Consider the following 23,239-nt stretch of genomic DNA (forward strand, 5'->3'; position numbering starts at 1 on the left):
CTGGAGGTATGCTGTTTAAATGATGCATGCATCCTAAGAATCCGGAAGCTGCACCAAAGCTGCACTCCAGTGCTTAGGAATGAAGTGTGGCTTTGGCGCGACCTCCGGACTCTTAGGACCCATGCATCATTTAAATAGCATACCTCCAAAGAGACCCGAAGCAGCTTTATTTTGGCAGTCTGTAACAGGCCATTATCTCTTAAATCCATGAAAATCAAAACAGGAGTGGGCCTACAACATGAATGTTCAGAGTGCTTCAGACAATAACCTTGGGCTTCAGCTAGGTATATTTTGGAGCTGTTCTTACAGGTAAGCTGCTCCTCCACTGCTTTGCAGGTTCAAGCCAGTACTTTGAAGTGAGCTTGGAAACAGACCAAGATCTTGAGTAGGTGGCAAAGTAGTCATATAACATTATCATATGTGCTAGACTAATTGACAATCTGTTTGCCCTATTTTGGACAACATAAACCAACATAAAAATGAACAGTGAAGGGAAGGAAATAGTCTCTTCACTACTAAGTTTTTCTATCAACATTCCAAAAAGCTTTATGTGGGGAAAACCTGATTAGAACCAAATACACACCAGATGTGATTGTCAAGATTTTAAGAAAACACCACTGAGACTGAAATACTTTTCCCAAACCACTTTGATTGTGCATTCTTCTCATTCTGTGTAGAACTATTGTTTCCACAATGCATGGCAGGGATTGGACTGGATGGCCCTTGTGGTCTCTTCCAGCTCTACGATTCTATGATTGCTGCTTGTGTGCCACTTTTATCCCTGATAGTAGCCTTTTTCTCCTACTGGTATTAGTCATCCCAGTCTACCAGGTCTTATGAAGTAAATAGGATAACATCACAGTGCATTAACAGCTAAACAGATTTAGTTCTGCATTGACATCAGTAAGTGCAAATGAGGAGAAGGATATACAGGAAAGTGTGTTCTGGGTCTGTAACGCTTGAATTAATCCTTTGTGTGAGCCTTTTCAATCAGGTATCACACAGTAATTGCATTAGCATCACAACAGTATTGCATGTTTTTACCAGCTGGTTTCTGCTTCAAATTCTGAAATAGTTCCAACATTAGAGAATCTGGTTTAGATATTTTTTATTTTTATCTCCCAGAAAGTTAGACTGAGGTCCTGCCTTGGGATACATATCATAAAGTTCTGTTCAGGTGGAACTACAGTATGTCTTGCTTCTCTTCTCATGCAGAACTCATGCACTACCTCTCCATGGGTGGCTACTGGAGAGTAGGCGATATCAAAGAAGGATCTAGATATGTCCCTATAGATAGTCAGGTGCAGGATGATAACATCATGCTCCAGGACCTTCAGAAGACTCTCAGGAAGTCCTGAGGTATGTCTTTGTTGTTCTAACTCTGGCCAGTGTGGTGTAGTGGTTTGACTGTTGGACTACGACTCTGGAGACCAGAGATCAATTCCCCACTCAGGCATGGAAACCACTGGGTGACCTCGGGTGAATCATACACAACCAGCCCCAGAAAAAAACCATGTAATGATCATCAGAGGGGGGAAAAAAGAATCAAAACCTGCTATCTGCTTCAAAGGAATCCACCCCACTTTCCCTCACACAACAGCAGACCCACACAGGGCAACAGAAAAGAATTCCCCTCTCAGGAAAAGAAAGCCCAAGCTGAGAGGATAGACCCAACACTGCAATTTCCCATTCCACAGGCTCCCTTCCAACCCCTAGGCAGGTAAAAGAGAGAGTTAGAGAGAGAGAAAAAGAAAGAATCCAACACTTTTCTTTAAAGCATCTAGCCAAAACTATAGCTCCCAAGTCCAAAAAAACCCTGCTGCCTACCATGTGATGATCCCTGGGACCCAAGTAGCCAAACAACCACCCTGTTCTTGGCCCTTAGACCCAGCAGATCCCTTTAGTCTCCCCTAAAGTCTCCTGGGTCTCAGAGCTGAATGAGTCCCCTTGAGATCCTCTAGTCAAGCTGCCACCACCCAATGAATCTCCAATGAACTCCCCCTTAGCACAAACTGGGACTTGCTAAGGACTTAAATTCCTTCCCTTGCTAACCTTCCCTTGCTACACAAGCACAACTGAGCTAAGACACGTGTACAGGAATAGAGAGACAGCAGATACTTTTAAAGAAAGGTATTTATTCTAAATAGAATAGAGCAATAAGATATCATTCATGCAAGGCCTCCTTGCCTTGCAGGTACAGAATGCATAGTTAGAAGATGTTCATTTCAGGCAAGCCAAAAACAAACATAACAAAAGTCTAGATGCTCTAGCTAGCACATTTCCTAAGCTACTCACACAGTGATGGGTTCTGCAGTCCTTGATGGGTTTTTGGCTGCAAGGAGCTGACTCCCATCACCTAGCTCAACCTGCATCCCTAAAGCTGGACCTTTTGGCACAGGCTCAATCAGCTGGGCTCCCAGACAAGAAAAACGAAAACAAAAGACCACATGGTCTCTGAAGGCCTTTTAAAAACCTCCGGTGAAAGGTTCTTGAAACTCCCGGTCCTGCTCTCTGATTGGCCAGTTGGGCCTTAGGTCAGCTATGATGTAACTTCTCATTAGCATGTGATGTAAGCTCTCATTAGCATGTACCTCCCCCCAGCGTAACCCTTTTTGTTTTGGAAGGAGTCCTCAAATGACTGGAGGCCCAGTCATTACACCCCATGATAAGAAAACCTTAGGATCAAAATAAGTTGGAAATGACTTGAAGGTAAACACCAACAATCATCTGGCATGTAAGGATTTAACTAGTTGCTTCTCCAATATCCCCTGCTCTCTACCAGTCACTGAATGGCCATGAGGTGGTGTAAGAAAAAAAAAATCAGCCTGAGGAGATTTGGTCCTTGAATAAGGAAAGTGGTGAATTCTGTCCTCTACAACAGCCAAGAAAAGAAAAGCCATCTATGGACATAAATTAGACCTAAAGCATCATATGTCACTAACCAGATACCAGCCTTAGTCATTCCAAGAGAATTAGTACTCTATGCATAAAATGTGTCCATAAAGCACTTTTTTTAAATTAAATATATTCCAGTACTGTTAGCCTTTCATTTTTAACACAGTGTACTTGATGTGATCTATTTTTCAATCTCCAGTGGAATCCACCTATTGCATTCTCACTTGTAATTATGTACAGCATAGCTAATTAATCCATGCCAAGTCTAATATAATGACTGGTTTTAATTTTATAACATCTGTATAGCAATCGCCTGTGTTTGACACAATCCCAAATGTAATCCTTTCTATTCAGCCTGTTATAAAATTCAATCATCATAGGTTATCAGTGACAAGGCCTCTGTCATTACATCTGTAACATACCAGGAACCCAGGACAGGTCTTGTTGCCTGTGGCTCCCATGCTAGTGGAGCATTGAATATGGTTCTGGTTCAATGCTGACTTTAAAAGAGCTGTTGTTGCTGTGTGCCTACAAGTTGTTTCCAACTTAGGGTGATCCTAAGGTGAACCTATCAAGTCACCCAGTGGATTTTCATGGCCAAACAAGGAATTGAACCCTGGTTTCCAAAGTTATAGTCCAGTGCTCAAACCACTACACCATTTGCTGGCTCTCGGAAGTGCTAAACCCTCTCTCCCAAATTAAGTTCAGCACCTTGGATAGCATCTTTATGTTCACATTAAAACTTGAAATAGAGTCACCATTCCACTAATGTGGAAGGGACAGCTGTTCAGTTTGGTTTGAGAACTGATGGACTGAAATGAGATGGATGGAAAGAAGAGGAGGGAGTGTTTATAAGATATGGATGAGAATTTAAGCTGGGACAGTAGTGAGTCAGGTGAATAGAGGAGGAGGCACCATTTGCACAATATTTGACTGCCTCAATAAGGCTTGTCTGTGCCAAGGTGCAGCAAACATACAGTATTAGCTATTGAAAGTATTGGAGAGGGGTATCTTTCCACTTTTCAGGGGGATCAGCAGAGGCCACCCTTGCTATAAATATCTATCCTCATGTTTTTCAATGGTCAGAGTAAATAAAATTTATTCATTTAAAGAATGGCAAATGGAATATCTTAGCTATCAGTAGTATTTTTGACATCTACTTCTAACACTATTTTCCCCATAAAGCTTCTTGTTTTTAGAGCACAATGAAGGTGTTCCAGAGGAGAGGAGAGGATCCCAGATCTATGCCATATTACAAAGTGGCTCCTTCCACTCTAGAGCTGCAATCGCCACCATTCTCCCATTACCACCACCACCCCTATCTCTGTGAATCCCAGTTTTTGCTGTTGTCATTTCAATAAGCTGTCTCTTTTTATCTGTCTGTCTCTCCCTCTGTCTTTCTCTAACCTTTATTAAACAACTGCTGGCATACGGTGTGTTTAGTCACCCTCAGGTATAGTGAGTGCTGAGCTTTAGGAAAAAAATTAATTAAAGAAACAAAGGAACAAACAAAAGCCAAGTTCTGGCAAGCCTTAGGAATGCAGAAGCCGACATATTAATTTCAGATAAGATGCCTAAAGCCATAAGGAAGATTGATTTGCTATTTTGGCAATGTCTCATGGCCAGGAGCTAGTAGGAGTTAATCATCTTGATGACAGCTCTCTCCCTGAAAAATCTGGGTGGTTTTTCAATGTCACCTCATGGAAACTGTCTGAATTTGTAGTACACTCTTCAATGGGACAAACTGCCTGCATTTTCTCACTATTCATAATGCCAGAGCAAGCATTAGGACCCTTATTGGGCATCTATTAGGGAGGCAACTGATGATCTCCAGAGCCCTCAGCCTTGTCTTTCTGTTTATCTGGGATCCTTTCACGCTGGATAATTATTGCACTGGCATTCCACTTTAACAATCATGGCAATGGAATTTGGGGGTTTGTAGTTTGGTGAGGCACTAGTACTGTAGTTTGGTGAGGCACTAGAACTCTTTGGCTGAGAATTCTAAATGACCTCCCTAAACTGAAAATCCCATGATGCCATAGGATGCAGTTACAGAAGTTAAAGTGGAATCACAGTGTAGTGCAAAAGGTCCCTAGTCTTCAAGTGGACTAGCAGCGAGAACAGCAAAAAGAAGGAGTTACCACTTCCATTCATCTTGCCGTCCCCCATGTTTGAACAATGGAATGGAGGACATGCAAACAAACAGTGTTTATGGAACCAAAGACTAAGGCCCAACCAAATTGACATTCTGAAATGAGTGTAATATTAAAGAACTAGGTTTGCCAGGTCTCATGTACTAGATGAGTTCTCAGGGAGTTGCTATACTGCTCGGGGTATCCAGTGGGAGATATATATCTTGGAATAAAAAGGAAGAGAACATTTGATTTTGTTGTGTGAGGTGGATTTTTAAGCCTGGCTACCCATCTCTTCACCACTCTCCGCTGGTGCCATGATCCACTGCCTTGGCATAAAGGTATGTAGTTGTGTGTAGAACTTGTGGTGTGCTAGCATGCCCAAATGACAAGACATGTGGGAAGGAGACTAGGGAAAGAGTTAGTGACTGTGCCCATTAGGACCCACTGCACTTTTTGGAGCAAGGCAGTGAACAGAGTATCACAACTGCAGATCATGAGCTCTCTTGTTGCATGAGCTCTGGCAACAGTGGTGTGGGGGGGAGTGATCCAAGAGGTAGAACATAATGTCCACATTGTCTATCTCACAAGTTTCCATGCAAATATATTTATTTTGCAATTCTTACACAAGGCCAACTCCTGTGGCTTCACAAGGTCCCACTCTCTGGTCTCAACAGATCATGAGAGAGAGACCTGCTGGCCTTGTAACCCTTGAAACCTACCTTTGCGTAGTAGTCACTTATCACCAAAAAAATAAAGAGAAAATGTATCAACCCCCTCTCCCCAAAAGAGGGCAAATGTCCTGCATAACAATCCCATGTGCTACTCTAGATACACATTTAGATCTAGATCTAGATCTACATTTTGAAATAATAATAATCAGTTGAATAGGAATGTAATACTTCTCGTTGCAATGGGAAAGAGTGTGAGCAGGTAGTCCTTTCTGCCTGCTCATTTCTGGTCCTGGTGTTATGGGTAGTTGAAGCCTGATATTCCTCCCTCCTAATCTTTAAACTGTACTTAGTTGAGACAGTTCTTCACATAGATGGCAATGTCAAGTAGACAACAGCCTTGTCTTGTAATGACTATCCGGAATATGTATAAATAACAAAACATCAATAGATTCTTTCTTGCTAATGTTTAATGGCCCAGCCCTTTGGAGAGTTGTCAACAACTCCAGTGATTTTTCTTCAATGGTGTGTATCTTTTTGATAATGAAAACTAACACAATTTATATGTTTTATGGATTATGAGTTATTTAGTGTCCTCCTACCAGTTCTAATATTTATAATAGATTATAATAGACCAAAAGGAAGCCCTCTCCAAGCATCTTCAACTTGGGCATATAGGGAGATGGAGTCTTTCAAGGGCTCTGAACATAAGCTTTTCCAAGCCATAAATGCCAAACAAACAAGAGACAATATCCAAACAAATCAAAGCAATGTGAACTGTTTCCAACAAGGGTTCACTTCCCAAAGCACAATACAATAAAAGACAGAACCAGGTTTTGAGACATACATTTATGGCATGTGAGCATACATCTACATAATTCTCACCCCTGGTGTAAATTGCCCTTTCCCAGTATTAAATCTCCAGCCTTTTCCAATATTAGATCCCCAGATACTGATCATGCTGGCTGGAAATGATGGGATTTATAGTCCACATCTGGAAGGATGCAGGTTCCTCATTCTCAACTGTTGAGAGAGAAAGAGCCATACACAATGAGAGACCTCTATTCTGAAAATACCAAAATTTTAAAAGAACTTCATCTCCACTTCAAATGATAAAAATCGAGGTTTTCCTTCCTCAGATAGACAGTTAAGTTTCCCAATATATATTGAACTTTGCTTTTGGTTTTCTTCTGTGTTGTTTTGTTTGATAGGGTGCTGCAGATTACACTGGGATGAAATAGGGGAGTGTCCCTCTCTGAGATTAGTGATTTCCCAACTGGTGACAAAACCACAGATGTGAGGGCTTTCCTAGGATATGAAAGGTGAGGCATGTGGCAACATCCAAAGACAGAATTATTGAATGTGATTCACTTGTTGCTGACAAAATACAGTGAACCCTTGTTATATGCTAGGGTTTGGTTCCAAAATATAATGACATAGTAAAATGGTGTTCCTTATAAAAAATGGAAAATCTAGGTTTGATATTTGAAATTTATACTTTTTTGGGAACATTTTCAAACCATGGATGCTTGAATCCATGTATAAGAAGGGCCGAATGTACCATAAATGATAGAAAGCCCAGAAGAGCATGAGGATTTCTCAAAACTGCCATGTTCATGTTGCTGACCAGGACCACTGTGGAATTTGTTCAAGCATCAAACAAAGGCAGCATCCGTGCTACAGAAATAATGATGTTTGACCCCACTTTAACTGCCATAGCTATGGATGCTATGGAATTCTAGAGTTTGTTGTTTTGTGAGATACAGTCAGCCCTCTGTATCCATGGATTCTGCATCCACAGATTCAGCCGTCCCAGCTTGAAAATATTCCTAAATAAATAAATAAATCCTAAAAGCAAGCCTTGATTTTGCCATTTAAGGTAAGGGACACCATTTTACTACACAATTTTATATAATGGGCCTTGAGCATCCATACATTTTGGTATCTACAAGGGGTCCTGGAACCAAACCCCAGCAGATACCAAGGGCTCACTGTATTTAACATTCTCTGTCACTACAGATTACAAGTCCCCAAATTTTATAATAGTGAGTCATGGCAATTGAACCAGTGTCAAACTGTATTATCTGTACAGAGCAGATGCAGCCCTAGGTAGTCAGATCTGTTGAGGAAGGAGTAGAGAGAAAGGCCTGCTCCATATGGCACACTGGTAGGATACAGCAGAGAACCTGTAGCCTTCCAGATTCATTGAACTCCAGTTTCCATTAGTCTTAGCCAGCTTGGTCAATGGTGAGACATTATAGGAAAAGTTGCACATCAGCATCTGAAGGGTCAAAAGAACCCATCCTTTGCAGTTCAACATCTGGAAAGCCAAACAATTTTCACACTGTAAACCAGAGGCAGGTGACTGCACAGGGATCAGAAAACAGTTTTCCCTCCCTGATGCCCCCTCTCCCTACAGTCTTTCCAGTTACCTCTATCATATCCCACTCCTTCCCAAAATGGCAACCAGAAGTAACCCTTTTGTCACCATTTTGAGAAGGACTCTGAAGAAAATATTTGGGATGAGTGCATCCTCTCTGTGTTGGACTGGAGGTGTTTGGGATGCTTTGGAGGGCTCTCAACACAATATTCAGGTGAAAAATACCCAAACATCTGTCAAAATATCCACCAATTAGGGAGGTGGGGTTCAAATGCCACAAGAGAGGGGTCCAGAGACACATTCCCATGAAACACACTTTCAGAGTAAACAACACTGAGCTGGATGGAACAAGGATCAGATTCGGAAAAAGGCATTTTCCTGTAAACTTTGGCTTCTGGCTCTCTACCTCACCTCCCCTTAAGTTTAGAAGCATCCATTTCCATTATCAATTAATCACCATTCATTGTTTCAACAAAACTGGAATAAACTATGGTTACTTCACTCAAGAACAAAGACATTACAGAACTGTTGCGCTTTCTTATCATGCCATCAAAATCAAAAGTACTTAAAATAGTCAGTGTCAAAATGACAGTTTCCTGCTCCAAGCATGTTACAAATCTCACCTCTGCATACTCATTATGGATCCAGTCAACATATCTCACAAGAACACTACAGATTTGACTAGGATTCCTAGATCTTGGCATTTTGCCCCTCTTCTCCAGTCTTCAAGGTAAGAGGAAAGACTCTCAGGGCAAAGGCACTGCCTAGAAAATTGTATGTGTGTATATATTTTCCCCAGACTTAAGATACATATACACTGTAGAAATAATGCCATTTAACACCAGTTTAACTCCCATGGCCCCATCCAAGAGAATCCTGGGATTTATGGTTTTGTGAAGCACCAGCAATCTTTGGCAGAGAAAGCTAATGACTGTATAAAAGTACACATCCCAAGATACCATTGGATAGCACTGCAACTCTTAAATTGGTGTCAAACTGCATGCACCCTTAATGTCCTTTATTCTGTGCAGCTGTGGATGATGCTTAATGTATATAGTGTGACACCACGCAACACTGTCATGGACTGCCTCCTGTAACATCACAAGAGGTCATCTGTAGGTTTCAGCCCGGGGTCCTAAATTTTCAAGGCCTGGGATAGACCTGATCTAGCAACCTTAATTTTGACAGAATGAGACAATGGAGGAGAAGGAGAGTAAAAGTAAGAGTATGAGCAGTATGAGTAAAAGGGCTAAGTGTGGACAAATTATTGAGATAATCTAATTTAACTGAAGCAAAGTGGAATCTTGAATATTGACACTATTTAGTCAGATATGTTTCAGTGCCAAATTCAATTTGTCTAGAGCAATCACTTTGGGATTCAGTGTTCATTCATTCAATTAGCATCTGACTGAATTCATTGTGTGGATGGTGATGGTGTGGGGTTAATCCAAACCCAATCAAACCAATGCCAGGATTATAAACACACTTCATCAATCATGTGGTCACTCAGCTCCTAAGACAACTGTCATAGAGCATCAAGCTAATGAATGAAACAGGTTCACCTCTAACTACACAAAGCATTGTTGGCTAATTAAGGTTCCATTTAAAAACAAAAAGATGGTGGATTGTGGTATGGAGTTTCACAACAAGAACACTTGCATCATATAAATTAATGTACAACATCAAAGGAATTAATTTTAAAAAAACCTTTATAAAAAGACTCTATGGTTCTTCTGCATGAGAGATCTACACTATATACATAAATTAGTCTCCCATGGGGAGCTCTAGCCCCATTCACTCATTCTGGAAACAAGTAGAATCAACAAGTAGAAAGGTGAGTGTGGCTAGATTCCTCCCATCCATCTTAAGTCACATCTCTTCCCATGTGAAGAGTGGCAGTGCTACAGAGGAGTGCCTTGCCTACAAAATGGATGCTCAACATGGGCTTGCCGACCCTTATTTCAGGGTAGGATGACCTAGTCACATAGAGTGCATCCACAGGTAGGAGAAGCTCTCCTCTGCAAACTCACTGGGTGGCAAAAGTGTTATCTAGGGTACTGAACCCTACCTCCAAAATAGACTGAGGTCTGTTACAGACTGCCAAAATAAAGCTGCTTCGGGTCTCTTTGGATGTATGCTGTTTAAATGATGTACACATCCTAAGAATCTGGAAGCTGCACCAAAGCTGCACTCCAGTGCTTAGGAATGGAGTGTGGCTTTGGCGCGACCTCTGGACTCTTAGGACCCAGGCATCATTTAAATAGCATACCTCCAAAGAGACCCGAAGCAGCTTTATTTTGGCAGTCTGTAACAGGCCTGAGTTCCTTTCAAATCTGGATTAAAACCCAGAGCGGATTCATTGCCCCACTGACATGAAAACAATCTAGCCACCAGGTCTAGAAAGGGAAGGAGCAGGGTTAGTATGGTCCTCTCTTCATGTATTAATCAACATTCCTCCAAAACATGTTTATAAAGCTTCTGAGAACAATAATTCTGAAAAGGATGCCATTGATTCCACTGGCAGTGTTTCCAGACTATTGGGATTCTTTGAGAGAAATTGTCAAAATGAAACTAAATCATAGTTTTGGGCTTCTAGATGAGAAACCATACCTGGAAGTCCCAGGTTTTGTTCCCATGTAAACCAAGTGTGTGTTGGAGATCCACACAACAATGTATTCAACCCTAAGGTTTTTCCAGGAACTCCTACCATTAGCAAAGACTTTTTATTCCTATTTCCCACATCAGTTTAAATTTCTCACAGTGCTCTAGAGTAAGGCTACACTCAGACTATGTGTGAAATTAACTGGGCAGTTCAACCCAGATGCTTACACTGCTCAGAACACTGTAACAGCATCATGTACGCACATTAGGACTTACTAATGAACACATGGGACCACCAGCGCTGAAATGTGAAGTCTGTCAGCTGTTTGGTTTCATTGAATTTCTTCAATACTGTTTAAATTTTCTAACTAGCTTGATTTAGATTTGCATAAACATTTTTATGTATATTGCCTGTTGACTAAAAACTGTACACATCTTTCAAAGACAAAGCATATTTTATTGTACAAATTCATCTCTGGTTTATTTGAAAAGGAAACAGAGAAACAAATGATAATTGCAATTTCCTCCTGATGAAAGAGAGAGAGAGAGAGAGAGTATGCACTCTTGTTAATAGTCTCACAGACCACAAATAGGATAATTTTTAAAAAAATGTTGGAAATTGCTTTTCCATTGCTAGCAGTACACCATAGAAATCTAGTACAGACCCTGCTAAATTCCTCCTTCTATCACTCATAGGAACAAAGTTGGAAAACAGTGTGAAGACACTACATGGAAGAGAAGAAGGCAGAGGTTTCTTTATCTTATGTTCATAGGGAGTCGGGACACATTCTTCTCAAACAGAAAAACATTTCCTGGATAAATCAAACCTGGCAAAAATATTCCAGCAAACCATCCCTGCTCCCTATACATACATACCATAGACAATTAATCCCATCAGCCACACCACTCAGATTGTCATCCAGCATAGTCAGGAAGTCTTTGCATGGCTTATCCCATAATCATTTTGGATATCAGGTAACATACCCACAATCGCACACACCCTTCTTTTCCCAAAGGCCTCCACCCAACAGGTGTGTTGCTGGCAAGTTATCAAAGCTGAGGGTCATTGATCAGGACAAAGTCTCTGTTTCAGCATTGGACAGATTATCACTCTGCATAGCCTGTGTATGTGTGTGCATGCCTTCAAGCTGCCATGAATTTCATAAGGTTTTCTTAAGAAATGCTCAGAGGTGGTTCCCAAAACCAGATGGGTTCTGGTACCTTTAGAGTATTTAGGCATATACTACATAATCTATTCCCTCCCCCCGCTTTTCATTTTGACACACAGAACCCACCAACATATTTAAAGCATGCAGAGATGGGATTGTGTATACATATTTAATCTGTACTAAGCATTCTGCAGTATTCTCCCTTATCCAAAGATATGAAGTGGACTTTTTACGGGACATCAAGGTTCAACTAACAAGTAGTAGACAAAATTATTATTAAATTATAAGCTTTTGGTCTAAGCCTGCATGACTCTTCTTATGTCCTTACCTTCTTAGTATGGAAAGAGGCATGTTGTGTTTACCTGTCTATTGGACACATAACAATTAAATATGAGTAACCATTCAACACAACTCATGGTAATTCAAATTCACTAACTCTAATCCATGGTTAAATACACATGGATACAAAACTAGACCTTTAGGAGCTATCCACTCAAAATCCTAAAGCTGGACGGACAAATCTATTAGTTTTGTTTTCTGGGACATCCATATTTCTCCATACCCACACATACTCAGTTACTTCAAACTTTCCTCCTAGGACTCTGTCTCTAGGTTCCTCATATAGGGTTGCCAGAGTAAACATTAAAGAGGGTTCCTGTACTGTTAATAGTTGAGTAGAGGAGTACATTTCATTTCATTGAAGACTTGTTATCTGGCAGTGACAAGCCACACCTGGTGAAATTCCTGCTTCTACACAACCAGGAGCCCTCTGCAGTTTTCACTCTGGTAACCCTATCATGATCTTTGTCACCCACATCTCTAGATGCATTTCATTTTGTCAGTATTTCCCATCTATTGCTCTTCTGCTTAAGCCAGGAAACCCAAAATTAGACATGGCACTTCAACTGAGCTACTGTGTGTGTGTGTGCTGTGTGTCTTCAAGTTGTTTCAATTCAATTCTAACCAATTCTATTTTATATTATTACCTATTGTTTTATACGTATTTTGTAGATTGTACGCCATTGGCAGGTTTTATTTTTAGTGATTTGATCATTTGTATGTACAGCACTGTGTATAGTTCCAGTGCTATAGAAATAAACTATAACAATAATAATAAAAATAGTAATAACAATTGTTTCTGACTTATGTGACCATAAAATGAACCTATCATGTGGTTTTCATGGCAAGATTTGTTACAAGAGGTTTCATGGCCAAGTGGGGATCAAATCCTGGTCTCCAGAATCATAGTCCAACCCTCAATCCACTATGCCTTGCAAAGACTGGGATAGAAATAGTCAATTAAATATTAGCCACAATTATTGTTTATATTCATATGCCCAAGTGCCCTTCATTCTCAACCACACCCTAGATACCACCCTTTTCCTAGGTTTGATGAAAGGATTTGGGTATCCTGCACCCAAAACTAATTCCTGGCTAATAGAGCCCACAGATCTCCTAGAATAGACACTTCAAGCCCTTACCTCTGTTGGGTATTTCTTCATAATCACAAGAATTATATCCATAATGCTGCTGTGTGCCGATTCCTCTTCCCACCATTATTGTTACCAACACCAGCAGTGCCATGCCAGATTCAGGTGCCCCTCGTCGCCATGCCATGATTAACTTCTGGGATTCTCGAATGACTGCTGTCAGTTGATCTTCTCCAGGATGGGAGAGAGTGTTAAGAGGGATGCCCTCTCCAGGCAACACAGCTCATCTCTCTCCAAGATGCAGATGGTTTAATACCTAGCCCTGAAAAGGGCTGACACAATGTCACCGAACCTGTTTGACAGATGTTTTGGATTGTGAGTTTGGTGTCTGGCAGTCAAGTGGTGAACCTTAAGGCACCTGGAGAGTCAGTCAGCATTGCTCCTGCATCTCCTGAGGGATGGGGCAGGCCCTGGCAAATACAGGGTACCTAAAAAAAACAAGGGAGGGGTTGGGCAAGGGCTGACCCTGACAGATCTTTCCCTGGGCAAACTCATTCATTTATTTAAATGTTTACATTAGACTGAGCAAACTGTGGCCCATAATCTGCATGTAGCCCCAATTCCCATGCCCCTCAATGTAAAACGTAGAGGTTTATTTTCCAGAAAAATCCCACAAGCACACACTTTTCATTGAAGCAATTTTACCATGTCTGTTTTTACCTATTTTATGTCAAGAAAAGTGCTTTTGCACTTCCTTGTAGGCTCTGGCAAAACCAAATGCAGGGTTGTATACAATAATGTACAATAATGCATTATATGCATTACACAATGCATTACACAACTGGACCAACACAGCAAAGTAGATAGCTGCTTGAAATTCCTAATGTCTTTTGTGGAATGGAATGAGAGTGGATGAGGGAACGGAATGGTTTGGTCATAGACCAAGGATTTCAAGTTTCTAGACCACTTTCAGACCATCAGATCTTTTAGGCTTGGAAAGCAGGTATTCATCTCACCTCACACGCCTGTATGAAAGGAAAGTGGATGGTGTTTTTCTGTGAGCTGGAGGTGCATTGCGATGTTCTTCAGTAACTTCTCCTCTATTGATCATATTAAGGGCTGATTTTATTGTGTATTAATGTATAATATTATTTGGAGTCACTGTCAATTATTTTCTTTGTAATCTCCAGAAGGGTTAAAAAGGCACATTGGGAGGACTGGGGGTTTCCAGACATTTGTTGTGATTGTACCTCCTTATTCAGAAGTTGCTTCCAGTCTCTTTCTTAAAATATTCTAGATTTCCCTCCCTTGCGTTCTTCCCCCTCCCCTCCCACTGACTACATGTCACATCCAGTCTCATGCATCCCGTTCATGCATGCCACATCCGGTTCAGAAACTGATTTTCACCCATTAATTAGTCTATTATTATTATTTTATTATTATTCAGGAATTATAGTCTACATGCTAAAGTGTGTTAGCAATTACATTAGTTAAATATTTGGATCATTTTGTTTTAGTGCTAGCTTTCTTCTTTCCATCACTTGATCTCAATCTGCATCCTAGAAAAGATAGCAATGTTTACTGGTAGTAGCTACTTTGGCTAGTTGCAAGAGAGAACACACAATCAAATATAGATACATTTTACTTCAGAAAATACTTAAAGTGGCAGAATGAAAAGTCCTTGTTAATGTTGGTAGGCCCAAGGAAATACTTTGGGATGGAGTAAACATCACATGGATACAATCACACAGCAGAGGAACAAAACCTGGGACATTGAGTGAGGCTTTTTTTATCCATCTGAAGGCAACCATTTTGTTAATACAGTGTTATGCCCCTTTAAAGTTTTAATCATAGACACATTTTCTTCTCTCTCTTTCTTCAGCTTTCCTTTTCTGGGTTTTCCCTTCTTCTCTCCTCTATCATTCTTCCTCCTCACCTGTTTTTATTATACAATTAAAGTAAAATGGATGCAAAAAATAGTGAACTTGTTAAATGCCCAGTCATTTAAATTAAAGATACCAAAGACTGAATTTGGGATTCCTGGCTCCTGTATACAGAATATGTAAAACCTGATCTTTACTGACTACTATTCATGATTGCAAATGAAGAAATAGAAATGCAGTTGTGCAAAAAAAATGTTCTGCCTATACGCAGAGACCTGAACAGGGCAGTTAATGATAAGATGATTTGGAGATCTCTCATTCATAGGATCACCATTCGAAGTCAACATGACAGCAGTTAAGGAATACAAATCAAGACACCATGGTGCACAGTCCTTGACAATCTACAAAACCATAGTTTGCACAATTTACCTGTTCTTTGCAATACTGAGAAATTCTTGTCCACTAGTAGCTTCATACTGTTGTCAGGCCAGAAGCCTGAGTTGGGTCTATCCTGGGGTAAATTTCATTATGTGTTTGGACCTTCTCAGAGGTTGCACCAGGTTGGCCTTCCCATTCAGTTATACAAGCCCTGTGATGCCAACATAAATAGTGGTGCAAGCTTAGAGTGCTGCCTAGGAGGTTTGGTAAGTGTGGTCCTTAACAGTGTATGAGGACTGTCACACAGTAGATGGAATGCATGTCCATAGGGCTTGCTGGGTGATTGGCGGAATAGTGTAGTATAGCAACATTTGTAAAATTCCATGCTATGCAACTGGTTCAGACCTGGTCTGTTTTTCCACAGTCTACTGGAGTCAATCAAAGGCCACAAAGTCATAGAGTTGGAAGGGACTTCAACTGGCATCTAGTCTAATTCCATGCTCAAGTAGGAAATCTACTAGTACAACATTACCACTGTGGCTTTTGGTGGTATTTTCTGCATTCTGACAAAAGGAGGGCTCTCCATTTCATTCTACTGTGATTGCTGCTGCAGTTACATCAGCTTTCCAAATGGTTTCTGTCTAGTTGAAAGACTCGAGATCCGCTATCATCCATAAGGCACGTGGACATTTTTATTTCCAATATCTGATTAACAGCAAGCGGCATGATGTCATTTTTGGGTATTGGTTTGTTTATATGGCACGTGGGCATTTCCATTTCCAATAGTGAGCGGCACGATTTTATTATCATGTGTTGGTTTGTTTATTGCAATGTTCTAATTAATATGTCTGATTATATTGTCTGTATGTCTCTCAAGCTATCTGCCTATCTGTGGTTTCTCTAACATGAGCTAACACATTAAAAACAAGAGCGAACGCTCGTGAAATTTATTTATCCCTCAAAACATCAGACTACGCAGGGAATGGGGTGCGATTTTACCCTGGGGTAGCAAAGATTGGAATCAATGGAATTACCACTGGATATAATGTTTCCTGACCTGACAGGACACATTTCTCTTTTTATATTACATGTCTAGAATGCTCAACAAAAGGCGTTCTATGGCATAGAAAAAGTACACCTTCCTTGTGAAGCAACTGGCAAGTATCAAGCATGGTCTGCTGGGCCACTAGAGGCATCTACATCAGGGATGGACAAAATATGATTTTGGTGCTGGAGGTGGTCCCCAAAGCTGTTTTTCTAGCTCTTGACCCTTCCAGATTCCCTAGATTGCCTCTTATTTTATTTTATTTTATTTTATTTTATTCCTTCCCTTATACACTTCCCTGAGAAACACTTCACTTTTTAAACTTGTTGCAGGGCCTCCCTGCATTGTTAAATTTAAAAATATGCCCACGTTCACACAATCAGAAATTGATTTCCAACCACTTCTAGTTTTGTTTTTGCTTTCCCTGATTTTTTTAAAGCAATTTTACCTAAGGGCTCCCAAGGCAATGAACAAATAAAAATCCGATGAAAGCAATATAAAGATATTAAGTGGGATTTTTAAGCTGGAAGCTTTTAAAAAATGGGGGCAGCCTAACTACTTTAGGTAGGGAGTTTGACAGTTGGGGTGCTGGTGCAGAGAAAGCCCTGCTATGAGTGCTCTTCAACCTAACTTCACATTGTTTTGGGACACACAAAATGGTGTCCTCTGAAGAGCTCAAATGATTCATGTATGTGTACTAAGGTATCCATTCAGATGCTTCCCATTATTATCACAAGCCTAGAAGGAAACTCTCAGCTTTCATTCCAGGCTGAGCATCAAGCAATTGTTCACACAGCTGTATTTATATAAAAGTCATGCTTTGTACATGGAGGATTTCATGCTCAGTCCACAATATCCTCAGGTGCAGCTAGAAAATTTCTTATCTGAAACTCAGTATGTATAGTGGTACTCCAGGAGGTTTTCACTTGCCTGTTCTCATAATCTGTCACCACAGAGATGCTGAGTAGGGTTTCTGAGAGTTGATGGCAAAAAGCATAGACCACAGTTGCCCATCTCTATTATAGCTAGATGGACTCAAAGTCTGACTTTGTGTAAGACTTGCTATACCACAATTCCTGATGGAGAACTGATATACCAGTTTTCTATAGGTAAAGAGTGTATTCCCATTCCTCCTATTCCTCCTCATAAAATCTTAGAGTTGGAAGGGACCTCAAGGGCCATTTAGTTCAACCCCTTGCCATATAAGAATAAACAACTAAAGCACTCCAGAAAGATGGCCATCCACCCTCTGTTTAAAGTTTTCCAAAGACAGAGAGCCTTTTCACATAATTTGAATCCACTGGTTTGTCCTAGCCTCTGGAGCAGAAGAAAATAAGCTTCCTCCATCTTCTATGTGACATCCCTATAAATATTTAAAGATAGATATCATGTCACCTTTCTGTATTCTCTTCTCTGAGCTAAATATACTCAGTTCCTTAAGTTGTTACTCATAAGGCTTGGGTTCCAGACATTTGATCATCTAGACTGCCCTTCTCTGGACATGTTTTAACTTATAGATACCCTGCTTCAACTGTAGTCCCCAAAAAATGGGCAGAGAATTGCAGGTGAGGTCTGACCAATGCAGAATAGAATGGCACTACTACTTCCCTTAATTTGGACACTGTGCTCCTGTTGGTGCAACATAGAATTGTGTTTACGTTTTTGGCCACTAGTAGTAGTAGTACTACTACTACTTCGAACATTCAAGCATGGAAAAAAAATCCATCCCAAATAGCCATTCTGTAATCTTGATGTCATTAGTTCAGGAAATGCTTTACTCTGATTCTGCTGACTCTATGCACTATTTAAAAAAATTTCCTGAGAAATAAATTCCACGGACAATGACAAAGGTTACTTTTGTGTTTGGGTTTGCAATATAGCTTTCCCAATTTTCATCTGCAATGTTCAGAGTGTTTTCTGTGTCACAGCCTCTGACAGGATTGGACCAATCCTTTTCTGTCATAATCACCTCCCACAGCACCCTCCTACACATCTCCTCCACCCAAGGTTCAGTCCTGGCTCCTCCTTGCGCCTACTTCAGGAAAAGGGCCTCATTCGTTATTTTACTGAAAGTATGAAGCCAATCTGGAAAGAAGAACAAAAACATAGAACCCACAAAAGTAAGCAGCGTTACAGCATACTAAACCTCTGGATGATCCACCTCTAAATTCCTCATGTGAGGAATTTTAATATCAGTCATCAGCCCTTTCTTATCTAGATAGGACTTCTTGGACTTAAACATTTTTCCCTGTTATTTCCCTGCCCTTTACTCTATAATGTTCCAGCACAATTTCTAAAACAAAGATGGGTAGAAGGTAAATCCAAATATACTGTTAGACTTCTAGGAGAGATGTGGTAGTGCAGTAAGCATTTCTGATTATGAACAATTCAACAATAGCAACAATTAACCCACCTACTCCAAAATTAGATAACTGAAAAATCTTGTAAGTACTTAGTACTGGCTTTTTGTGAAAATGGTCTTGTGAGCTTGATAACAAAATCATGGGCTCAGCATATGCTCAAAGGTATTCTGTTTTTCAATTCTCAACATTTGTTCACCCACCTGTACTAATATTTTGCACCTTTGGTGGACTTCATCGTTCTAGCAGAAAAACAGCAACAATAATGTAGATCTCTGGAACCTGAAATCTGACAGTCCCAGTGTAAAAGGCACATGATTCATCATCCTTGCTGGAGTTTAAGAAGTCTGGGTAAGAGAGCATATAAACTGGAATGGAAAAGCTGAGGGCAGTTTCCCACCTCAGGTCTTGACAGGGGTCACACTGTAGCTCAAACTGGGGGGAAGAATGGAAAAAAGATGATGCCAGAAATGTCTGGAACAGGGGTGTAACTGTGGGGAGAGACAAAATGAAAACTTTACCCCTTTTAAAATAGATAAATTCCAAAAAATAAACCTTTATTTTTTTCCATTTTATATAAGGGACACCATTTTACTATGCGATTGTATTTAATGAGACTTGAACATCCATGGATTTTGGTATCCATGAGGGATCCTGGAACCAAACTCCAAGGATACCAAGGACCCACTGTAAAATAATGCTTGATAAAATGCAAGGAATAAGGTGGCTTAGTCATTAAGACACCAATTCTGATGATTATAAGGTCAGAAGGTTGGCAGTTCAAGGCCCAAGTACCACATGATGGGGTGAGCTCTCATCACTAGTCCCTACGTTCTGCCAACCTAGCAGTTCGAAACCATGCAAATGTAAATAGATAAATAGGTACCACTTTGGTGGGAAGGTAACATCATTTGGTGCAGTCATGCTGGCCACATGACCACCAGAGTTGTCTTCGGACAATGATGGCTCCTTGGCTTAGAAACAGAGATGAGCACTGCCCCCTATAGTCTGTTACAACTAGACATCATGTCAAGGGTAAGCCTTTACATTTACCTTTAAAATGGTAAGTAGTAGGAAAAAGAGGGAGACTGCACTAGAGGTAGATTGATTCAGCCAAGGAAGCCGTGCTGCTGAATTTGCTAGAGCAGAACTCTAAGAGTTCTTTTATTCATTGAGTCACCATAAGCCAAAGTCAACTTGGTGGCAAACAACGACTACAAAATGATTAAGTTCATTCATAGTTAACTCTTTAGGTGCAAAAATTCATAGTAAAATGATCATATATTCTACAGTAAATGCATCTAATAAGTTCCTAAAAGGAGAGCGGGACATGGGGACATATCAGTGGCAGGCTTATCAACCCAGAGGTAAATCTCAGTGAATCAATTAGGGTTTACTGACTCCCTAGTCATTATGTTTTTATTTGCCGCATTCAGTTCCAACCTCTTTTGCAAAAGCAACCTGTCAATGATGCAGTTGATTGTTGGCAAGCCACAGTGCCTTTGAATATTTTTCCCAGCCTGTCAGATGAAGATAACAATCACTTCTTAAACTAGGGTGCGGTGGAGCCATTAGTTGATATTCATAAAACACCCTGGAGGTGCTAAGCAAGCACTGTTACTGATTTTATGCACTTTGGCAAGCTAACTCAGACAATCTCAGTAGAACTATTAGAGACTTGGGACTGATTGAAAGATAATATTCCCATCGATATATGTTTTCATGGCTGGGAGATGAGGGAGCCCAACAAGAATACAACATAAGCCAGGATTTCTAGTTCCTATGCATAGTCCCACACGAGCATGTATTTGTGTCTGTATGAGTGTAAGAGGGTGACTTTCACACTACATAATTACAGAACTATATTCCATTTTCACCAACATGACAACATCCTATGGAATCCTGGGATTTTCTGTTTAAGGAGGAGTATTTGTAGAATTCTTAACCAGGGAGCTCTCATGCCTCAAATGAATCTTGGAGTTTTCCAGCCTTAAGGATGTTTGGAGACAAAATGCAGGTCATGTTAAAGGTAGTAACATAACACTGTAGAAAGAATGGGACTCCATAGGGATGCCAGATGCGAGCACATCTTTCCACTGGCTAGATGACCTTTGAAAAACCTTGGGAAAACTAAAGCATAAAACAAATTGAAAACCTTCTCATCTGTGTTCAAGGGACAAAAGACCATGTAAAATTTATACAGAAGGATAAAGTTTATATTATGTAAACATGCCATGTCAAAGCAAAGTCCTTCATTTGTGAAATGCATACATTCATGAAAAAAGGTTAGGAAACAGGGACTGTTTGTTTGTTTGTTTGTTTGTTTGTTTGTTTTCTGCCTCTCCTCAAGGTGGGATACAGCATCTTAAAATACAAAACCCAGTTTAAAAAAACATAAAGCCACAGTTACAATACAATACTACAAAATAATTAAAATACACTCCTAAGAGTTCATGTGGGAAACCATTGCCAGCCTAGGCCTGGATGGATGGAGTAAATATTTCCCAGAATGTACAGGGCAGATTGTACAAGAGAAGGCGATCCTGTAGGTAACTTGGACCCAAACCATATAGGGCTTTAAAAGTAATACAATGGCTAGAATTCTACTTGATGGCATGTTACAAAGCTACAGGCCAGCCATTGTTAAAACTGTGTATAGGTGTGATTGTTCCAGGGCCTGAATACCCTAAAGATCCCATCTGATCCTGAAAGCTAAGCAAGGTCAGCCCTGGTTAGTACTTGGATGGGAGGTCAGCAACTAATACCAGGTGCAATAAGCTATATTTCAGAGGAAGGAACTGGCAAAATCCAGCTATGAGTATTCCTTGCCTAAGAAAACACTATGAAAAATGCCTGAGATTGCCATAAATTGACCGGCAACTTGAAGGCACATACACACATACATATGCACTATTCCATTAAAAAAAGGATAACAGCTGGCATTTAAAAAAAAAGATCACAGCTGTTCAGAATGAATGAGATTATAAACTGGATTTATGATGTTGTAATTCTGGATCCTTGAAAAGATCAAGCCTGAACTGTCCCTGGAAGTGAAGAAGATTAAATTGAAGCTGTCATACTTTGACCACATCATGAGAAGGCACGAATGGAAGAACAATTATGCTAGGAAAGCTAGAAGGCAGCAGAAAGAGAGGAAGACCACATGCCAGAGGGATAGACTCAGTCAGGGACTACAGGACCTAAGCAAAGCAGTGAAAGATGGTGGGTCTCGGAAATGTCTAATCCTCAGTGTTGCCATAATTCTAGGTCAATTCAAGGGCAGTTAACAACAACTTCGTGGATTTATGATTACAGTAGTTAGTGGCTGAACACAAAAACCTACTTCTTAAGACAGATAATGCTTCAGCCAAATGTTTTCCAAGGAGATACATATTGAGAGGCATCACTGCAGCAGGACCTTGAAGTGTCTCCCCCATCTTCTTGTCCCATGACTGGGAGTGCCATAGTGACAATTTCCCAGCTCCCTGATCTTCAGTACCTCCGAAATCCTATGCTTGGGGCACTGCCTTGTTTAAAAGGTAGGGTTTTTGAGGTTGGCCTCAACAGAAATAGCTACAGTGATGGAGCACCATCATTGTAGCTGTGTTTTGATGGTGCAGGATCTTGACATCATTTGAATTGAAAAGGGAATAGAAAGGGATAATGAAAACTGTAATTCTGTGCATGTCTGCTCAGAGGCACACTCTATTCTCTGGTAGCTTGTAAGGACTTAGACCTAAAATGAGGAGAGATAGTGTGGTGTAGTGGTTTGAGCACTGGACTATGATTGGAGACCAGGGTTCAAATCCCTGCTCAGCCATGGAAACCCATTGGGTGATCTTGGGCAACTCACTCTCTCAGCTTCAGGCAAAGGCAACCCCCTTCTGAATAAATCTTGCTAAGAAAACTGCATGATAGGTTCACCTTAGTCCATAAGCCAGAAACTACTTGAAAGAACACAACAAGAATGTATTTGAGCTAGGAAACCTCAAGTCTTCCCATGTAATTGGGGACAGAGTAATTTGCTACAGACTGGCATCCATTACAATCACTTTGACAAGTCAGTCTCTCCAGAAAGTGCTGACAATGAACAAAAACATCTTGCCCTTCTTTCTCCTGGAAATGCCAGATGCAAGGAGTTTATCACATGGGAGGAATTTCTCTTAATTTCGAATGAAAAGAAAGTGGGGCCAGAACACATTCACATGAATTTGCTAGTTCAGCAAATTTACATGAATTCAAATTACGTTCAAACTGATTTCCCATTGCCAAAAAATAGCTTGCCATTGCCCTAA

The 23,239-nt window shown here is 40.5% G+C and overlaps 1 protein-coding gene across 1 annotated transcript in view; it reads right to left on the bottom strand.

The window, feature by feature from the left end:
- The window catches only part of LOC121933783 (serine protease 27-like), a 23,122-nt gene extending 9,657 nt beyond the window's left edge, over positions 1-13,465 (bottom strand). The window contains exon 1 of the mRNA XM_042473771.1: positions 13,330-13,465. Coding sequence (XP_042329705.1) covers positions 13,330-13,465 — 136 coding nt within the window. The remainder of the gene's footprint in view (positions 1-13,329) is intronic.
- Between the last annotated feature and the right edge of the window lie 9,774 nt (positions 13,466-23,239).

Source organism: Sceloporus undulatus, chromosome 6, assembly GCF_019175285.1.
Source record: "Sceloporus undulatus isolate JIND9_A2432 ecotype Alabama chromosome 6, SceUnd_v1.1, whole genome shotgun sequence".
In the NCBI taxonomy this organism is placed as follows: Eukaryota; Metazoa; Chordata; class Lepidosauria; order Squamata; family Phrynosomatidae; genus Sceloporus; species Sceloporus undulatus.